Source organism: Phyllostomus hastatus, unplaced genomic scaffold, assembly GCF_019186645.2.
Source record: "Phyllostomus hastatus isolate PE091 unplaced genomic scaffold, TTU_PhHast_1.1 phas_contig_150, whole genome shotgun sequence".
Classification (NCBI taxonomy): Eukaryota; Metazoa; Chordata; class Mammalia; order Chiroptera; family Phyllostomidae; genus Phyllostomus; species Phyllostomus hastatus.
The window spans coordinates 4,129,527-4,148,550 of record NW_025333611.1 but is presented as its reverse complement, the minus strand read 5'-3'; the positions used below and the strand labels follow the sequence as shown (position 1 = coordinate 4,148,550).

The 19,024-nt window shown below is 57.9% G+C and overlaps 1 protein-coding gene across 1 annotated transcript in view; it reads left to right on the top strand.

Moving 5' to 3' along the window:
• The window catches only part of NSG2 (neuronal vesicle trafficking associated 2), a 37,242-nt gene extending 21,495 nt beyond the window's left edge, over window positions 1–15,747 (top strand). The window contains exons 4-5 of the mRNA XM_045827288.1: window positions 14,949–15,059; window positions 15,473–15,747. Coding sequence (XP_045683244.1) covers window positions 14,949–15,059; window positions 15,473–15,664 — 303 coding nt within the window. The 3' untranslated portion in view covers window positions 15,665–15,747. The remainder of the gene's footprint in view (window positions 1–14,948; window positions 15,060–15,472) is intronic.
• The last annotated feature ends 3,277 nt before the right edge of the window (window positions 15,748–19,024 follow it).

Here is a 19,024-nt window from a genome sequence, read left to right as displayed (position 1 = left end):
AATTAAAATCCTTCCAGTTTTTTGTCTTTTATCGCCTTTTTCTGAGGCCAAGAAAAGGACTATGGTCTCTAAAAAAAAAAAAGCCCCTACACAGAGTAAGAAAACCTGGTTTCTTGTCTCTGGGCCTCAGTGTTCCCTTTTGTAAAATGAGGAGCTGGGTGGGCCGGTCACCATGGGCTCTCCTGCCTTTGATGCTTTACGGCAACGGTTCTCAGCCAGGGATGATTTTGCTCCCCAGGGGACATGATGGTTGACAGAACTGGGGGGGGGGTGTGTGGCATTTAATGGCATTTAATGGCATTTAATGAGTGGAGGCCAGAGATGCTGTTAAGCATCCTAAGAGACAGGACGGCCCCCATGACAAAGAATTATCCTGCCCCAAACGTCAATAGTGTCGGGGCTGGGAAACCTTCATCTAGGATTTACCGCCGTGCTTATTGGTCTAAAAACAGAAATCGCGTCCCTGCCAGCCCTCCAAGATGAGACGCGTCAGGTTTGTGTGGTTCTCAGCTTAGTTTCCCAGTCATTTGATATTTGAGGCCCTAGGACAATTAGGAAACGTGAAGACAAAAGACTTCTCAAGGGCCTGGGGGCTTGATGAACAATGAGATGGCTGTGGGAGGTGGGATACTACCTTCCTTTGGATTTTCTTTTCTCTTGGTACCGCATAACTCTGAAATACCAACTGTGAATGTTTTCATGGGCAAAATGTACAGAATGCAGTTTTGTGTTTTTTAAAAAGATTTTATTTATTTATTTATAGAGAGGGAAGGGAGGGGGAGAGAGGGAGGGAGAGAGAGAGAGAGAGAGAGAGAGAGAGAGAGAGAAACATCAATGTGCGGTTGCTGGAGGTCATGGCCTGCAACCCAGGCATGTACCCTGCCTGGGAATCGAACCTGCAACACCAGAATGCAGTTTTAGGTCCATCAACAGCTTTACTGTGATTTTTCTGCAGAGGATAAAGAGGAGCCCTGTTTGTGTTTCACCTGGACCCTCATTTCCAGCTCCGGTCTTTGATTTTGACCTTCCAAGTCGTAGCCAACGTGTGTCTCTTCCCCAAGTCATGGGCGAGCACTTCTCTGTCCTGCTTAAAACTATTCTGGGGCTCCCCTGGCCTTCAGGGCGGGCTCTCAACTCCTTGGTCCTCTGGACCTTGTCCTCAGAAGCTGTCTCTTGCTCATCTCTTCAGCTTCCTCTCCTTCCCGTCTTTACGTCCTCCTGCCCACCCGAATGACTTTTGGAATTACAGACACACTGCCCCATCCAATTTCCACTCCTCAGCTTAACGGTCCCCTCCATCCTGGATGCGTCTCTCTGCCCCGTCATCTGGCGCACACCTACTCCTCCCAAAGGCCCCCGGAAATGTCACCTCCAGGATGCACCTGTCCTGACAGGTGGCCGTTTCCTCCTCTGGGGCCTTACTCACAGAGCAGTTTGTCTGCTTGACGTCCTTGGGGTAGTTACCCCCTTACCTGCCCTCCTCCATGGCCCCAGGGGAGCCTGGGCTCCCAAGGACCAGCGCCACCCCTCCTGATTCCGTCCTACACCCCTGTGACTGTCGGCCCTGGGGGGGCCAGTGACTTTCCTTTCACGGTGAAATAGAGTCACACAATTACATGTGCAAAAAGCCAACCACACAGAAAAGCAGGCACTGGAAGTAAGTCTCCTTTTATCTCTCTTGATAATCCTTCTCCCCCCAAATATCCATGGTCTGTGTGCTGTCCATGTGTAGCCAGATGCATTCAAATTGATTAAAATGAAATAAAATTCAAATTCAATGCCTCAGCCGCACAAGCTCCATGTCCAATGCTCAATTGCCACAGGAGCCTAGCAGTGGCTGTATCGGACAGCTTGGATTTACGGGACGTTTCCAGCACCGCAGAGCACTGGTGGGGCAGTGTGGGGTGCCCCTTATGTTCTCAGCCGGAGGCATTTTCCGCATGTCATCTCACACACACACGCACACACACACACACACTTGCTATCCTTTTCCATTCTCTCAAACGGGACCATTTTAAACACACTCCTCTGCGCCTTGCTTTCTTCTCTCATCCCAGAGACCCCTCCGCATCGGCACGTGGAGACCCTTCCTTGTCCTTGCTGACGGCTGCGTGCCGAGGGCTCCCCCGGTCCTTCCCCAGCGGCGCCCTAGTGCTGCCCTCGCCCTCAGTCTTTCCTGCGGTGAGCGTCCCAGCTTCCCAGCGTGTCTCTCACGCACACACGCACGCACCTTTCGTATGTTCTACGGGTGTATTTGGAGGGCAGGAGATTCTTCCCCTTCCAAGCCTGGCCAGAGGGCGTGGGGATCCTCCATTTCAGGAGGTTTTGCCACATCGTCCTCCAGAATCGTCCCAGCAACCCTTCCCCCGCCACGCCTACGGGCGTGTCCCCTCCACACTGTTCGTGTCAATGATCCTGACAAGTCGTGCCCATCCAGCAGGTAGAAAGCGGCACCCCAGTTTTGTCTACACGTGTCTGTCTTCCGTTACGGGTGAGATCGAGCCTCTTTCCACGTACGGATTGACTCTTGACCTTGGCTTCTCTCCGGGAAGGCGTCCTGTTTGGTCGGACCACTTGTTCATCCTTCCCGACGCTTGGCACGGCCCTCCCCCCGGAGCTGGGCGCTGAGTCATTGTCACCGCGTGGTCTTTTCTCAGCTGTCCTCTGCCTTTGGCTCTGTTTGTGGTGCGACTGCTTTACCGCGCCAGCGGGCTTTCTCACGTCTGCTGCGATCTCCAGCCCCAGAAGGTGTAAAGGGAAGGGTGGGCACCCTCGGCTCTGTAAAAACCGAGGCCTGTCCCACCCCGCACTCTTGCTTTCTTCTGGTAGTTGAATGATTTTATTTTCATGTTAAAATTGGGATCCATCTGGAATTTGTGAAGAGTGAACCGGGAATCCAGCTTCATTTCTCCGTAAGTGGCCAGGTGCTGGGCGGTCTGCGGTCACAGGCTAACCACGTCTGGCCTGGCGTGCCACCTTCTCCGGACTCTGCACCCCCGAGTGTGTGCCCGCTCACCTCTCAGCTCTGTCCCCTTCCGCCGGCTGACCCTTGTCTGGGGTCAGAAATGGAGACAACACCAAACTTTCTCAGTGACTGGGTTTTACAATGCATCCTAAAACTCTGTGTAAACTCTTCTCTCCTCTTTCCTTTGCCTTTTCAGAAAGTCCTTACCCATTCTCGTATGTTTGCTTCTCCCTACAAATATGAATATATTGTTTAGTTTCCAAAAGCTGTGCTAATTTTTAATTTGGGTTCCATGAATGTCTGGATTAATTTGAGGAGAAGCTACATCTTTAACATTTTGAGTCTCTCTATCGGGAGACAATATTTAACTTTGTGTCTGTTGAAGTCTTTATAGTTCTTATTAAATGTATTTCAAAGTATTTTGGCTTTTTTTGTTGATAATAATAAAGGGGACCCTTCCTTCCATTATATTTTTAAACTGGTTGTTATTCATACTTAATAAAAATGCTTTTCAATCTTGTACATTTGCCACCTGGCAGTTGACAAATTTCCTTATTGTTTCTAGTAATTTGTTTAAAAATTTGATTCCTTAAGGAAAAAAAAAGAAGCAATTTAAAAAAGAGAAAGGAGAAAAAAGTCAAAAAACATTTTGATTCTTTGGGTTTTCTATATGTACAATATATCATCTGTCCATAATGCTAACATTGCTTCTCCTTTCTGGTATTTAGTTTTCTTATGTTATTTCTTCTTTCCAAATTTTAGACCCTTAGGGTCATTTTTCTTGTCCAACTGCACTGGTCAGTATCTTCAGATCTACTATTTCTAGTGTTCTACCATTTACATTTGGAGGGGCTTGTTTTTTCCCAGTGCCCTTTCTGCATTCAAGAAGATGATATATGGTTTGGCTTCTCTGATCTAATGTTATGATAAACTATGCTGATAGGTTTTTAAATATCAAGCCATTCTTACATGTTTTTCTTTGGCCATGGTGTAGCACTGGATTCTGTTTGCTAATATATTCTTTAAATCTTTGCTTTATTGAGATTGTGAGGTTGTGCTAAATGTTCTTTTTTGTGCTGTCTGGGGCAGGTATGGTATTAAGAGTTATGCCACCTTTGGAAAGAGAACATACATACCATTTTCTTTCTAAATGCTCTAGAAAAAATTGAAAGAGTAGAAATAATCTGTTCCTTCAAGCTTTTTGTTAAAGGGTTAACCCATGAACTCACCTGGCTTAGTGATATTTGGAAGGGTGTAGGTAGTTTTCAGCAAATATGTGAAGAATTAATAGACGAGGAAATTCCATTTGTAACCAACCAGCCAGCCCTCTAAAGCTTGGAAAGATGACCTTTTGAAACAAACCCATCATCATTCTCTTAATTGTATCTCCTTTCAGAGATTTTTCTCCGAGTGGCCCCATTCAGTCAATAAGTATTTACAGAGTCGCCACCGTGACCCCCAGGCCTTGGGGTCGGTGGTGTGGGTGGCTCACGGAACGCCAGACCCGACCCACATCTGGTGCCCTGGAGTGCGGGCATGCCGCTGCAACCTCCACGTATGTGGATTTGAGTTTAAAGCCACGACGTGTACCACGGAATATTAATAGGGCTCGGGGCTCTGTATTTGGCCACCCTTCAGGCTCGCATTGGTCGCTACTGGACCTGCAGGACAAGCTGCCACTGCAGGCTGCACACACCGACACAACAGTGCGCTGGGGCCGCTGCTGATTCTGACGCTGGTCTGCAGGGTCGGGCCACGCCGGTCCACGGGAGTGGGGCCCGGCCCTGCACGCCTGTGTGACTGACTCCCTTCTCTTGGCCTCCCTGGGCGTGAGGTCTTTAATGCGTTGGATGAAGATGCTAATTTTGTTTTGTGATACTCGGAAGAGATGCCACATATGAAGCACTGGAACGCGGTTGGTACCCAGTCACCCTGAGCTTGTTGCCTCGCCTCGGCATCTCCCCCAAATACCTGGCTCTGTACTGGACTGGGAAGCGGACGGTGGGGGAATGTTTGCTGAGGTCTGGGTTAGTTTTAGAGCCCTTGCCTGGTCTTCCCACCTCCCAACGCCCCCCCTCCCATTCCATTCCCATCCAAATTGCCGAAGTAATTAAAAAACAGTTTTTTTAAATCCTCACCCAAGGGTATGTTTGCACTGATTTTTAGAGAGAGAGAGGAAGGAAGAGAGAGAGACACAGATACATCGATATGAGATAAAAACATTGATTGGCTGCTTCTCCTATGCGCCCCAACCGGGGATCGAACCCACAACCTTTGGTGTACGGGACAATGCTCCAACCAGCTGAGCCACCCAGCCAGGGCGCCTGAGTAATTTTTAAGACTCAAATGGAACCACGTCTGTGAAGAGCAGATGGATGGTATTTACCTGTCAGCCCTCCGGGACTCCGATTAGATTCTGTCTGGGCCCCGTGCTCCTTCTCCAGCCTGTCTCTGTTTCCCATTCAAGCTTCCCATTTCACCGTCCTGGACCACCCACACCTCCGGGCCTTTGCACAGGTTGTCTGTCTGAGGCCGGGTCGCCTTGTCCCCGCCCCCTTCCCTGTGCTGTCTCCATCACAGTGCCTCTCCCTGGCCTTCCACTATCTCTGCTGGGGGCAGAGGCTGCGTACCAGCCATCTCTGCCTCCCGCGTGCCTGGCCCCGGGCCGCTGTGGACGAGCTGTTCCGTCCACGTCTGTTGTCAGGGACACAATTAGTCCTTGGGTTACACGGTGAAATATGAATGAGATTTTCTCCGTTTCAGCTCTCCGCGGAGCCCTGGGGAAACAGTTCTTTAAACCACGAAAATGAGGTCAGGAAAATCAATCGCGCTTCTCGGCGGCAGGGGATGAAGGGAAAGCGTGACTTCCCCAGCCGCCCAAGGCAGCGGAGCATAATGGGGAGTGGGAGGCGCCTTCCGTGTGAACGCGGATTTCGAGCGGGGCCCAGGCTGGGACTCGACACACCATTCAGCCGCCCGCTTGTGAGATTCAGGAGCACACACTTAAAGAGCCCCCAGTGCGGCTTCTTTCTTCTTTTCCAGGAATAAGGAGCTGGCCCGGCAGCCTCAGCAGCGAGCTTGCAGTTAAACGCCCGTGGGCCGAGGTGCCTCCGGCCCTCAGCGGGGGTGGGGGAAAGGCCAGAAATAAGACCGGAAGGTGGACATCGCTGGGGCATCTCCTGGGGTCCAGGCACTGTGCTTGCTGCCTTTGGCCGCTCCTCTGACCCTCCTCACGGCCCGGCGACGGGGATGTTGCCATTCTCACCCTCGTTGCGCAGAGGAAACACAGAATGTGAGACAGAGCGCCTCGCCTGCAGCCGCCCGGTTGGGATGGGACCTGCGCGTTTATCTTCCCAGCAGCCAGTCGGTCCTTATCTCCCCCCCACCCCGGGCTGTCCGACCTTTTGGCGTCTCTGGACCACCCTGGAAGAAGAGCTGTCTTGGGCCGCACATTAAATACACTGAGACATGTAATCGCACAAAAAAAATCTCATCGAGTTTTGAGTAAATTTACGACTTCGAGCTGGGCCGCACTCACAGCCATCCCGAGCCGCATGCGGCCCGGGGACCTCGGGGTGGACACCCCTGTTAGACTTTGAATGTTTTAAGGGATCCGGTTCCTGTCTTGGGTGGGGCTTCTGGTAAACCTGGGGCCAACTCGTTGCCGCCCGCTGCAAGTGTGAGCGCCGTTATAAGTCCTGCCTCCAATTTACAGCCCTTCCCTCTATTCGTGCCCATTTTCCTCATCTGTAAAGTGGGGACACAATAGCGACGCCGACCTCGGAGGGTGGTTGTGAAGACACCGGGGAGAGACCCTGTCACAGGCTGAAGGCAGCACCGGGCGCAGGGCGAGCTGCCCGTGAGTGTCGGCGACGACTGAATCGTGCAGCCTGCGTGTGGCCCTCAGTCGTTTCTGGAAAAGGAGAGAGGGTGTCATAAAAAATAAGATGAATGGAACTCATTAGGTGGCGCTTACTGACTTGCACAGGTTGACCGAGCACCTTCCACAGCCAAGCCCCGGGGTCCTCCGGGGAGAAAACAGCTCGGCCCAAACTCGGGTCTCGCCCAGGCAGGCGTCAAACCCGCTGTCTCAGCCTGGAGCTAAGAACATTGCACACTCCCTGTTCCATCTTCCACGTCCAGGAAGAGGCCCTGACTGGAACCTCGGCCCCCCCCAACCCTGCAAAGAGCAGCTTCTCCTTCTGGGAAGGGTGCCGACCCCTCTCTCTTGGGCCCCAATGCCCAGCGCAGCCCGCCTGCCCCGCGCTGGGAGGGGAGAGCAGGGCCAGAGGGCACAGCTGAAGAAGCACGCAGACCAGACCCAGGCTGCAGCGGCTGTGGGAACTCGGTAGCAGGAAGGGGACGTCACCAGGTTCCAAGCCCTGGCTCTCGTGCTCTGTGCAGTGGTCTCCCTGGCCCCGCAGGCTGGCTGTGTGTGCCACCCCGCGTGTCTGCTGGGTGACTTGCTCGCCTTTGTCGAGTCAGAGCCGTGATAAGGGACGGGCACCTTCATTATGTGGCGCCAGGGAGCGGGGGCGGGAGGCTGGGGCCCGATTCCTGCTCCGGTAAAACCTCGGGAAAGTGCGGTAAGCCGGTGACTCAACAGCCCATGCCGGGGCAATTAAGAGGTCCAGCCGGCAGCCTGCTGTTTTAGTGACAGGAAGTCAAGCAACTGGATCTCCAGGCAACTGCTTAAGGGGAGGGTGTCACCAATAGTGACGGTAAGGAAGCCCAGCATCCCTGGGAGCCCCACAGCCAAGGTCCGTGGGAGCCGTCCCTTGCAACGCGCCTGCCTGGTGCGTGGGTGCTCGGCCAGGCCCCACCTTTGCAGACACAAACTCCGAGGCTCAGGGAAGCGGGGTGGCTGGCTTAGGCTGCACGGCCAGCCTGGTTCTAGAGCCCGGCTCCGCCCACCGCGCACTGATTCCCTCTTAAATTCCCGCACCCCAGTCCCTGAACGGCCGGAGGCGAGCTGCGGCACAGCCCGTTCCCTGAACTCCCGGAAGACTTCCGTTTGCTCAGACGGTACATTCATACCGTCATCCGGGAGGCAGTGCACGAACGTCACGACCTCTCTGCCCCAAGCCCGAGTGCCTGCGTGTCAGGACCGACCTGCAGCTGCAGTCACGCCCGCGGGGAGCAGCAGGGCCCGGTGACCTTTGAATTCTCGGGGTTTCACTTTGTGAGCGCCTTCTTGTCTGGGCCATCTTTTACAAAGTGCCGGGGACTGGGAGGGTCTCAGTGGAAGCCCCAAGGTCTCTCCGTGCCCCGCCTGTCCTGGCTGAGTGACTCTGGGGAGTCCCCAAAGCAAGACAGTGCGAGCGGAGCCTCATCGCACAGTTTCGACGCATGCGCAGTAACCCCGGCTTGCACAGCCTGGGGCCTCGCTTGTGGGAGAGGCTCCACGAGCGGCCACAGGCGCTCGCGGAGCTGCCTGGGAGCTGCTCTCTACCCAGCCCCACACCAGCCCCGCTGCCTGACCCCCCTTGGACCTCATCACCTCCTTCTAGAACAGACGGGCGGCAAGGCCTGGTGTCCGCCGTCACTGCTATCTGCACCGGAACCAACCCCTTTTTGAAAACTCGTTTCCTATGAAAGAGGGTTAGAAAGATGGACTTTGCAGGACCGTTAAAAGGTTTCAAGTGAAAGCATAGATTTGTGTCTGCTGCCCCAGTTTAAAATCGGGAAGTTGCACTTATGGTTTAAGTCTTTTCGGGGCGTTTCCTGAAAAAGCAGATCCGCCATGGTGTGGACCCCGTTCCCGTCCCGGACCACAGTTGCCCCGGGGGTGGGAGGGGCACGTCCACCCCAGTCCCCGCGGTGCCCGATGCGCCCCATTCCCTCACCCCTGGACTTCCTCACCGGTTTCTGCCACCAGTCTGCCCTGTGCTTGCACATAGTAGGTGACTAGAAAAGGCTGGCCCCTCCCTCTTAAAGGCTGTTTAGATGGAGGTGCCCGTGTTCCGGTCTCGGTTCTGCACTTGTCGTCTGTTTATCGGCTTCTAAAGACCTTGTGAAGGAAGCGCGGCCTCAGCTTCTCCGTCCTGTAAGATGCTCACTGTCCAAGGTCTTCTTCATAGCCTCTGGTTCAAGTTGACGGACGGCGTGAACTTTCAAAATGAAAAATGCCGCAGGAGGCCAGAGATGTATCTCTTTCATCAGCTGGGCCCCTGGACCCTCGTTACTTCCTTTTCACGACTATGCCAATAGCGGATTAAACTGGGGAATGAGTTATGCTCCGAAAGGTTCCCATGTAGGTTGTTTTTTTTTTCTCTTCCAAGGGTCCCAGGAGGGTGGACGCATGCCTGGCTCCGGAGAGGCTCGGGCTCCCGCCCCTCCTCCCTGGGGTGGGGGGTTTCCCTCCTGGGAGACTCTGGAATTACCGCTCCTAGAAAGTCTGAGGACGCAGATGTTTCCTTTCCCTTTCCCTTTCAAAAGGCAATTTACTTAGCTGGATCCGCTGGGGCCCCAGAGAATGGGCTCCTTTAATGGGTTTGGCGGGGGCGGGGCGGGGGGGAGGGTGCTTCCACAGGGAGCTGGCCCAACAGGCTGGTAACGCAAACTTTCGGTTCTGGGATGGCGGGGTCTGTGCTTTCCTAGCGGCGCCCTGGTGGCGGCGTTCCTGGGACGGGAGTGTGGGGACGCACGCACGCACACAGCCTTTGGGGTCACGCCCGAGTCCAGACCCTGCTTCTCCAGTCTCCGGTCTCGGCATTTCCTTGGGCAAAGGGTTTCTTTGGGTGTTACGTTATCCATTCATAAAATGGGAGAGACAGCGAGACCTACCTTTATAGGGCTGGTGTAACAATTATGAGTAAGAAAGAAAGTGAAAACAGCCACGCCACGTTTAATAATTCTTTTTTTATTTTTCTTTTTTTTTAAGATTTATTTATTTATTTTTAGAGAGGGAAGGGAGGGAGAAAGAGAGAGAGAAAGAAACGTGAATGTGCGGTTGCTGGGGGCCGTGGCCTGCAACCCTGGCATGTGCCCTGGCTGGGAATCGAACCTGTGATGCTTTGGTTCGCAGCCCATGCTCAAGCCACTGAGCTATGCCAGCCAGGGCACGTTTAATAATTCTTAATGTCCACTGTAAGCCTTTCCCGTGGAATCCTCTTGGATGCGGGAGCAGGGCCCCTAAGCCCAACCAGCTCCCTCTCCGGGAGCTGAGCCCCACCGGGGAACTCGCGTCAGAGCAGGGGGGAAACCAAGCAGGTGCTTTCTCTCCAGGCCCGTCCTGCCATTGGAGGGCCAGCGGTCCTACCCAAGACATGGTGTCGTGGCGGGAATCGCTCTGATCCGCTCACTTCCCGGCGTGCCCTGCTTCAGACCAAGGCCAGGCAGGTGACCTGTTTGACCGCTGGTTGCCTCTCCCCACTGCTCCCCTGTTAGAGAGGGAGGAGCTGAGGGAGCTCAGGAGAGACTCGGGGCCCAGAGCTTTTGCCGGGGGTGCTCCCAGAGGCGCCTCCGCCTAGTGCCGGGCTTTGTACCCAAGTGCCCGGCTCCCAGAAGGTGGACCCGGTCTTGGGCACCGTGTGAGCAGAGCAAGTCACGTGGACTCCTCATGGGGACGGTGGGAGCTTCCGACAGCCCAGCTCCCAGAGGCCAGCCAGCGGTCAGCACTGCCAGCAGCAGCAGCCACTTCCCCAAGGGTGGCCGCCTCGGGCCCCTTCGTTAACTGTTGTCTGGGAAACTCCTCCAAGACTCCTCCCCGGGCCGCGGGGGCGGGGTGGGCGGGGGGAGTGTGTGTGTGTCAGTGTGTGTGAGTCTGCGATAGAGCCAGAGCGGGAGGAGGAAGAAGACTGGGTAGAGACCCTTCAGCCCACTGGGCAGAGGCAGTGCTCTGAGAGTGGGGCTGGGGTGCAGAGGACAGGGGACCCAGCCACATGCGCTTGCGGCGAGGGCGGGCGTGATGTCTCCCCCGGGGCAGGAGTTACGGGAGGACGTGGAGCAGCTTCTCCAGCTCAGAACCCCCGCTGGCCCGCGTCGAGGTGCCACACTCTGGAAGTGGGGGGAGATGATTTCTAATTTTCCAAACCAATTTTGCTCACCCGATTTCCCTTTTTCTTTTATCAACTCTTCTGCCAAGAAAGGGGATTGAGGAATGAAAGTAGCTTAATGGAATGTGCTCTGTGGGCTGCGGGGCTGGCGTCTCCATGGAGACGGGGATGCATGCGGCTGCATCTAGCCTCGGTGGGCGGGGAAGCAGGGAGACAGTGTGCGCCCCCGACAGGGGCCGGGATGTGAATGGACGGCTCTCTGGGCAGAGCGGATGCCGGGCTCTGCTCTGGGGCCTGGCTCTGGACTTGGCCGGAGCCATGAGTGTGAGTCCTTCAGAGATGACCGAGATGCCCTCCGGGGCAGGCCGAGGCCACAGGCCGGGCAGGAGGCCCCCGGGCACCCTCCCTGCCCTTGGGAAGCTCGCAGTCAGCGGGGAGACCAGAGGGGTGAAGGGGTCACGAGAGTGCGGGTGATTGGTAGCCATGGAAGGACCCCCGCGTGGGGTCCCAGAGAGGCCTGCAGCGAAGGGTGCTGTGGGGAGGCGCCCTGGTGTGTGTGTGGGACGCCCTCCCGGGAGGGGGCGGTATAAGATGTGCAGAGAGCCTAGAATGTTCAGAAACTTGGGCCGTGGAGGGTGCGTCCATCTGTCTGTGTGTCCATCTGTCTGTGTGCACACCTCTGTGTCTCTGCATCTTTCTGTGTGTGTGTGTGAGTGTCTGAATGTGTCTGTGTGTACCTGTGTACGAGTGTGTGTGTGGTGGGGGGTCCCTCGGGGGGCAGCAGTCGGTGACACGGCACAGGTGGGCAGAGCCCACGGGATGAAGACGGCGGCGTGCCAAGGAAAGAAAGCGCGTTTTGGGCCCGTGGAGGCCTGACCCCTCGGCCTCGCTGCCCTGCTGATGGGCTAGGAAACCCTCCCGGTTTACCGACAGCCTCCGCGGTCCCGGGTTTGTCACCTGCAAAGCAGAGAGGGGACCGGAGCCTCTGTGTGCGGGGGCCCGGGATTCTAGATGTGATCTCTCCCCTTAGACGGCTCTGAGGCTCGGTAAGGTCGCAGGCCCGTTGTGTCGGGGCACGGGGTCCACCCCCCATGGGGCAGCGTGGGGTTTTTGGCTCGTCACAAACCGTCCAGACGAGTGATTGAGGGAGATCCCTCGGGGGCCAGCGGGGACGATGCATCAGAAGCGGGGCAAGGGAGAGGCCAGGGAATTGACGGCCCAGGCCCAAGGTGCCCTGCTGCCCCATCCACATGCACAAACCACCAGCGAACCCTCCAGGGAGCAGGACCTGGGGGCCTTCGGAAGCCCAAGGCCAGCGTGCGCACCTTGCCTCTGGGGGCTGTCGGTAGCTGGGAGAGGACAGGCCACAGCTGACGGCAGCAGAATGTAACACCCAATGGTCCTCAGGACGAGGAAACGCCTGAACCAGACTCAGCTCTCAGGACGCACGAGGGCAGCGAGGGCAGCAAGAAGCGCGAGTTTGTCACTGTGGTGTTCACACGGAAATCGACCCGGCGGGACCTCCCGGCGGTGTCGTGCAGACTTGCGTAGGGGCGAAGAGTCATTGGCAGGTGGCGAAGCCGAGGCCTCCCCCGGCCCTGGGGTGGCCCCATCCGGCCCGTGAGGACGTGCGGTGTGACCACGCAGCGCCAGAGGGGCGGCCGAGGGGCAGACTGAGAACCAGCAGGAGGAGCGGAGATTTCGGCGGGGCTGCGTGTGGCCGGAATGAATAGCAAACCCGTAAAAACAGGACTGTAGTGAGGGTGTTTCCTCTTGGACTTCCGGTTTTGTTTTTATCGTCATGGGGCAACGGGTTTTTAATAAAAAGAAACACTGAGGTAGTTACAGATGGGCGGACAGTATTGGGTGTGGTTAGGCAGGTGGACTTCAGACCTGAGTTCAAATGTGTGCCCTCGCGTATGGAAAGCCACTATTCATGCCCTCAGCCTCTGACAGACCATCTGTAAAATGGGCACTCGGATGGCCCCTGCCCCACAGGGCTGCGAGGACTCACCGAGATGTGACGCACGCCCGTGCTCCGGGGATGCTGACCGAGGTCATGACCCGGGGCCGGGCCGGTCCCGAGGGCTCCGAGCACCACCACCACAGTCTTCCTCCTCACGGCCAGTGCGTGGGAGCCAGCAGTGTCTCCCCGCCGTGGAGGGAGGGAGGAGGAGGCAGAGGGCTCTCACGGGCCGACAACTTGTCCGGGGTAGCGCACCGAGTGGCCGAGCTGAGCTTTCTGTCTAGCCGGCCTGGCTCCGAGGCACGGCTCCGTGCGGTGCTGGGCGCTGCGGAGGCGGCCGGCAAGGCAGGCTGCCCCTGGGGCAGGGTTTGTGCAGCCTGCCGTCCCCTCGCACTTCCCACTCCAGCCCCGGTGGCAGGACCTTCGGGGCCGAGCCAGGAGCGAGGCGCAGGGCGGCCCTATTGCGTCTCTGGAAGCTCCAGCTGCCGCTTGCAAAAGATGAGGGTCCTTGGGCGGCTCGGCTTCTGTCTCCCCAGGAAGCTCTGTGCCCCTGACGTGAGTGGGTCTGTGGCTCTGAGGAGCCCAGGGCCTGCTTTCTTCATGGAGGGGCGGTTTGCTGGGCCTCGAGGTGCCCAGATGCTGTGGAACAAAAGTGTCCTCGAAGTTCACGTTTCCGCCTGTCGCAAGGGTCCTGGATCAGCGTCCTGGCTGGGCTGACACAGTGGAGGGGGGGCTGTTTTCCTCCTCTCTCTCTCCCTGCCTCCTGGGGACGCCGCATCGGAGGGGGCAGGCCCTCCCAGGGTACGTGTGCAGCGCTCCTCGTCCTGGCTTGTTGCACGGTTGCAGCCAAACGCAGCTGCAGACCGGGAAACGCGGCTCAGAAGGCCGGGGAGGGGGCGGCGAGGGCCGAGGGGTCGGAGTGAGACCTGCCGGGGACCCCCGCGGGCTCTGCTGCTTCAGAGGCCGTGGTTTACTCTTCTCCTAAATTAAAAAAAAACCTTCTCTCTGTGAGAGGAATTCCGCCCTATTTCTAGGCCAGCTGACTCAAACGACTATCAGCTTTTAAAACGAACAGGAGGAAAAATACTGGTGATGTAGCAGTAGGTGCCCAGCGTCCCAGGGGCAAGCCCCTGCCCCTTTGTACGGGGACTGGGGTGGGCAGTGCCGGCCCGGAGGTGCCTCTGAGGTCAGCCAGTTCTCCTGTCCCCTACACCCTCTTGTTCGGCGCTGTGCTACTTTGTAAAGCTTGCTTGTAGTTCCTCATCAAGAGCTGGGCTCTCCCTGTGGGTGATTCGGGGACCGCTAGGTGCTTTTGAGCAGAGAAGGGTCATGCCTGGGCTCGGACTTTGAAGGGGTCTGTCTCTCTGGCTGCGTTTGTGTGAACCCGCCGTGGGGCCGAGGGGGCCGCTGGTCGGCAGGCGGGTGAGAAGTGGTGGTGGCTTGGGCCCGGGTGCCGCGGACCAAGGTGACAAGGAGCGGTCGGATGACGGATGTCTCCGCTGGTAGACTGAACGTGAGGAAAACAGAGTCCAGGAGGACTTCGTGGTTTTGAACTCAGTGGCTGCAAGGGTGGGACGGACTTTTCCTGAGATGGGACGATGGGGGAGGGGCAGATCTGCGGTGGGAGGGGGGCCGCAGGGGCTGGGGTTGGGAAGGCGTCTTTGCGTCCACGTGGACGTGAAATAAGCAGGCGGCGTCTGAGGTTGGAGTTCGGTCCTGATACCCAGTGGCGGCGATGGAACACTCATGCCCCTCGTTCCCAGGCAGTTAACAGGGAATGGAAATGGTAGGTGGGGAGGGGGTTGCACGTTGGACCAAGAAGGAGCTTCAGAAAGTATGTGTCAGAAGGGGAAACCGAGGCCCAAAGAGGGCAGACAGTTTGCTCAAGGTCACACAGCAGGGCAGCGGCAGAGCTGAGACGGGGCCAGTTCTCGGGTCCCCCTGCGCCCCTGCCTGGCCGCGCCTGGGGCCCGGGGCCGGAGGCTGAGGCTGGGTGACTGTCGGCTGTGTCTCCCTCCAGGTCACCATCCTCGTCAGCCTGGCCCTCGCGTTCCTCGCCTGCATCGTGTTCCTGGTGGTTTACAAAGCCTTCACCTACGACCACAGCTGCCCGGAGGGCTTTGTCTATAAGGTAAGGGCCCTTCGCAGGTGAGCGGCTCTCCTCCCCACTGACGTGCGGTGCTCCCTCTGACGTTGGGCCCCCTCTGCGGCGCGCCGCCTGGGGGGCGGGGGGCTCTGCCTGCTACCGGAGACCCAGTCCTTCACGCAGAGTCGAAAACCCCCGACCACACACACACACACACACACACGTTACAGTTCAGACAGTCTGCAGGGCGGCTGCCAGGCCAGTGAAGAGGAGACATTGATCCATCCCCCTCTCATCGAAGTGGATGGGGGTGATGGTGATGACGCTGGGGAGACCCAGACTGGGCGCTGTCCATCACCTGCTCCCCGGCTGTGGTCCCCGGGTGGGGTGGCCGTGTCGCGGCGCGGGGTGGGAAGCCGTCGGCGAGCTGCCCCTGACTCTGCCTCTCTCGTCCCCAGCACAAGCGCTGCATCCCGGCCTCCCTGGATGCTTACTACTCGTCCCAGGACCCCAGCTCCAGAAGCCGCTTCTACACCGTCATCAGCCACTACAGCGTGGCCAAGCAGAGCACTGCCCGGGCCATCGGGCCGTGGCTGTCGGCGGCTGCTGTCATCCACGAGCCCAAGCCACCCAAGACCCAGGGCCACTAGAAGCCCGCCGCAGCCAGAAGTGGGGTGGAGGGGGGACCCCCGTTGGCTAGGCCAAGCTCCAGTTACAAGACCACGCTGTACTCCTGGGATGGGGGTGGGGTGGGGGGACCGGGGCGGGGTGGGGCGGGGGGGACCCAGCCGGAGCTATCGAGCGCTGGAGTTGTCCGAATCGGTATTTCTTTCTGTCGTTGGTATCGTTGGTTCGTCCCCGAGTCAGGCTCTTCTTGTACAAAGGCATGTTTCGTGTTGACCGTTTCCATGTAAGATATTTTCAAAGCCCCTGCTCATTATTTGTTAGGAAAAGTGAAAAATCTGAACAGGAAAGAAGCAGAGAACAGGAATGGGGGGAAAAAAAAAGGATTGAACTGGCTGCAGGAAAGACCCCTCCCACCCCCGGGCTGCTTGGACCAGAGAACGTAGCTCCGGTGCGGGCCCCCGAAGGCACTCGGAGCTTGCGGCGACGCAGGCGGGGCATCTGGTGGCCGCCGGTCTGCGGGACAGGGACTGGGGAGGCAGGGAAGGCGGAGTGGGAGGCAAGGGCTGGTGTGGACATCAATGAGCCCGGGAAGCTCGCAGGTCAGAGTGCACGGCCCCCAGCAGGGGGGCGCTGGCGAGATGAGCACAAATTTGTACAAAGAAATCTTCTGAGCTCGCCGGCTGCGCGTGAGCGCCGGGTCAGCGGGCACCGGGACACGAGCAGACACGGCCTCGTTCTCGTGTTTCTAGATCTACACCTGGGCACTGCCCGTGTTTATGAGATGGGGGTGGGGTGGGAGGGGAGGGAAGGGGGCGAGGCTGCAGGAAGAAGGCAGGATGGGACAGGCGTGTGACGTTTGTCCACGGCGTAAGCACAGGTACCTGATTTTTGAATGTCACTTCAGTCGGTGGTTTGCTTCCCAAGCAATCGAGGTCATAGCCAGGGGGACTTTACAGTGGGAGCTGCCACCGAGCAGGTCATTTCTAAGGGAGGCAGAGAAACACGCCTGTCTTTAGCCCGCTCCGTGGTGTTGATGGGGGCGTCTCTCCAGTCTCCCTGATCTGGTTCTAGAAGCTCTTGACAAGGAGGCAGCATCAGGCGGGCCAGGCCTCCCACCGCCCTGAACCCCCTCAGTCCACTCACGGCGCTCTCCCGCTAACATCTGGGGAGGCCCGCTCCGGGGGGTGGGGTGGGGGTGTCGGCTCCAGGACGACACGACCAGACCCGGCCGGAGAGTTGGTGATTTGAGAAGTGGTACCGTTTGCCCTCGAAGCTCCGACAGGCCATTGAAAGGGCGTTTTTGCGTCTTGCCATGTCGCTGGGATCCTCGTCCCCAGCAGCTGAGTCGCCAGAGGAGCAGGGAACCAGCTGTTCTGCCAAACGCCACCGTCCGACTCTTCCTCCCTCCCCCCGCCACTCCACCCCCGCCACCTCAAGTCACCTGTAAATTCGTCTGTCACCTGAAGCCGAATAACAAATTGTCCCTAGCCACACGCTGAGCGCTTCATAATTTCGTGGTGTATTTTTGTCAGTAGGTAGCAGAGGCTGAAGTATTTTTTGGTGTACTCCTTGAACTTTTCTGATGGAAAACAAATAAAGATCGATGTGTCTGAGCGCCACGACCTCGCTTGGTGACTTCATCTTCCGCTCAGTGGGCCCGGCAGGGAAGAGGCTGGGGTTCCGGGGTCCCCGGGGGCCGGGGTGAGCTCTGGGGGGTGGAGTGTCCCGTTAGGCTGGGGCTGGGGTCGGGAGGTGGGGCACCCCCCCAACCATGAGGCACCTGGGGCTTGAATGAGGCCAAGGTCAGGAGCAAGGACCAAGAGATGCACCCGGCCGCTTGCCTTGCCGCCCAGCATCCTTAGCCCTGGGAGACCTGCTGAGCACCTGCCGAGGGCCCGGCTGTGCGGGGCACAGGCGCTCAGCCACGCACGATGCCTGCTCACAGCCCTGAGGGCTGGAGGCGGAGTCAAATGTGCAGACAGACCCTCAGCAGAAGAACCAGGGTGCCACCCACACACTACGGTGGGCCGGGAGACAATCGCTTCAGGAGGAAGGTGATGGGCAGGGGGCGGGCCCTCTGCAGGGTTAGCTCATTTAAATCTTACCTCCCTGGAAGGTAGGGGCTCTTGACCCCCACTTGACAGAGGAGGAAACTGGGGCTCCCGAGAGATGAAGAGGTGCCCAAGGGCTGTAGCTGATGAGCTGGGATTCCAACCCTGGTGTGTGCGGCTGCTTTGACCCTGGACTGGCTCCGCAGGCGCCTGAGCCACGCTGTCCAGGCTAAGGGTCGTTCCTCCAGGGGTCGCAGCCATCAGGAAAGCAATCCGGCCGGTCCTCAGCCCGGACTCAGTGTCCGAGGTGCGAGTCAAGGAGAGCAGCACGCCGGTGCCTCTTGCCCCATGCCAATCCTTAAGTGCTTTGTGTCTCAGTTCAAATACCTTCCGTGCGGTGGGGAGCCCCACCATCACCGTCATTGCTGCCACGTCCTCATCATCACCCCTGTCTGGAGGTGCAGGGAGGGAGCCCCCCACCCCGGAGGCAGAGCAGCGGTTGGCCCCCTGCTCACGCGGTTAGGAAGCCGCGAGCTCTGGTTCCAACCCATGGGTTTCGGTGCCAGCGTCTCAACCGAGGTGCTGTTCAGCACTGACTGCTCGTCTCTGCAGGCTGCCTGGTGGCTGATAGTTTGTGTTCACACCTCCTCTCCTCACTCAGATGGCAGCCGCTGCGGGAGGGGCCGGGGCCGAGCTGGAGGCTGGGACTCGGAGCTCACGGCTGCGCCAGGGCTGTGTGAGAATGTGAGTGACCGGTGGGGAGAAGGACGCGAGCCCCGCTCCTGCCCTGTGGCGCTGTCCAGGCTGTGGAGCATGGGCCTCGGGCCAGCCTCCCCGCACCCACCAGCCCTGGGCTGCGGCCTCCGTCAGGGCACAGGGAGCGGGGAAGGCCAGGCCAGGGGTCTGGGCTGGCAGAGCAGGTCAATCCGTATGGCCAGTCCGTAAACACCCAGCATATTTTCCAGTTACACACAGTCAGCTGAAGACGTCATGAACATGTCCCAACACCCCATTGCCTCAGGAAACACACCGTGGCTGTGTGGCCGCAAAGAAGGGGGAGTGTATGGGACCAGAGAAAGGCCGTCTTGAGGAGGGACCCTGGGTCCACGTGCTATTTCTGGCAGAGTCAGAGTTTTCTGGCCAGAAAGGAGGAGGGCTCCCAGCTGCTCCCACGAACGCCCAAGGACTGGGAGGTTCGCTCCAGCAGGGTTTAACTGAAGGGGGTTCGGTCAGGGATCAGCCACTCCGGGTTTCACAGGGCACTGTGGGCTGGCAGAGAGAGGGGCGGGCAAGCAGCCAGGAAGCGAGCATTAAAAACAGCACCTTGGTTCG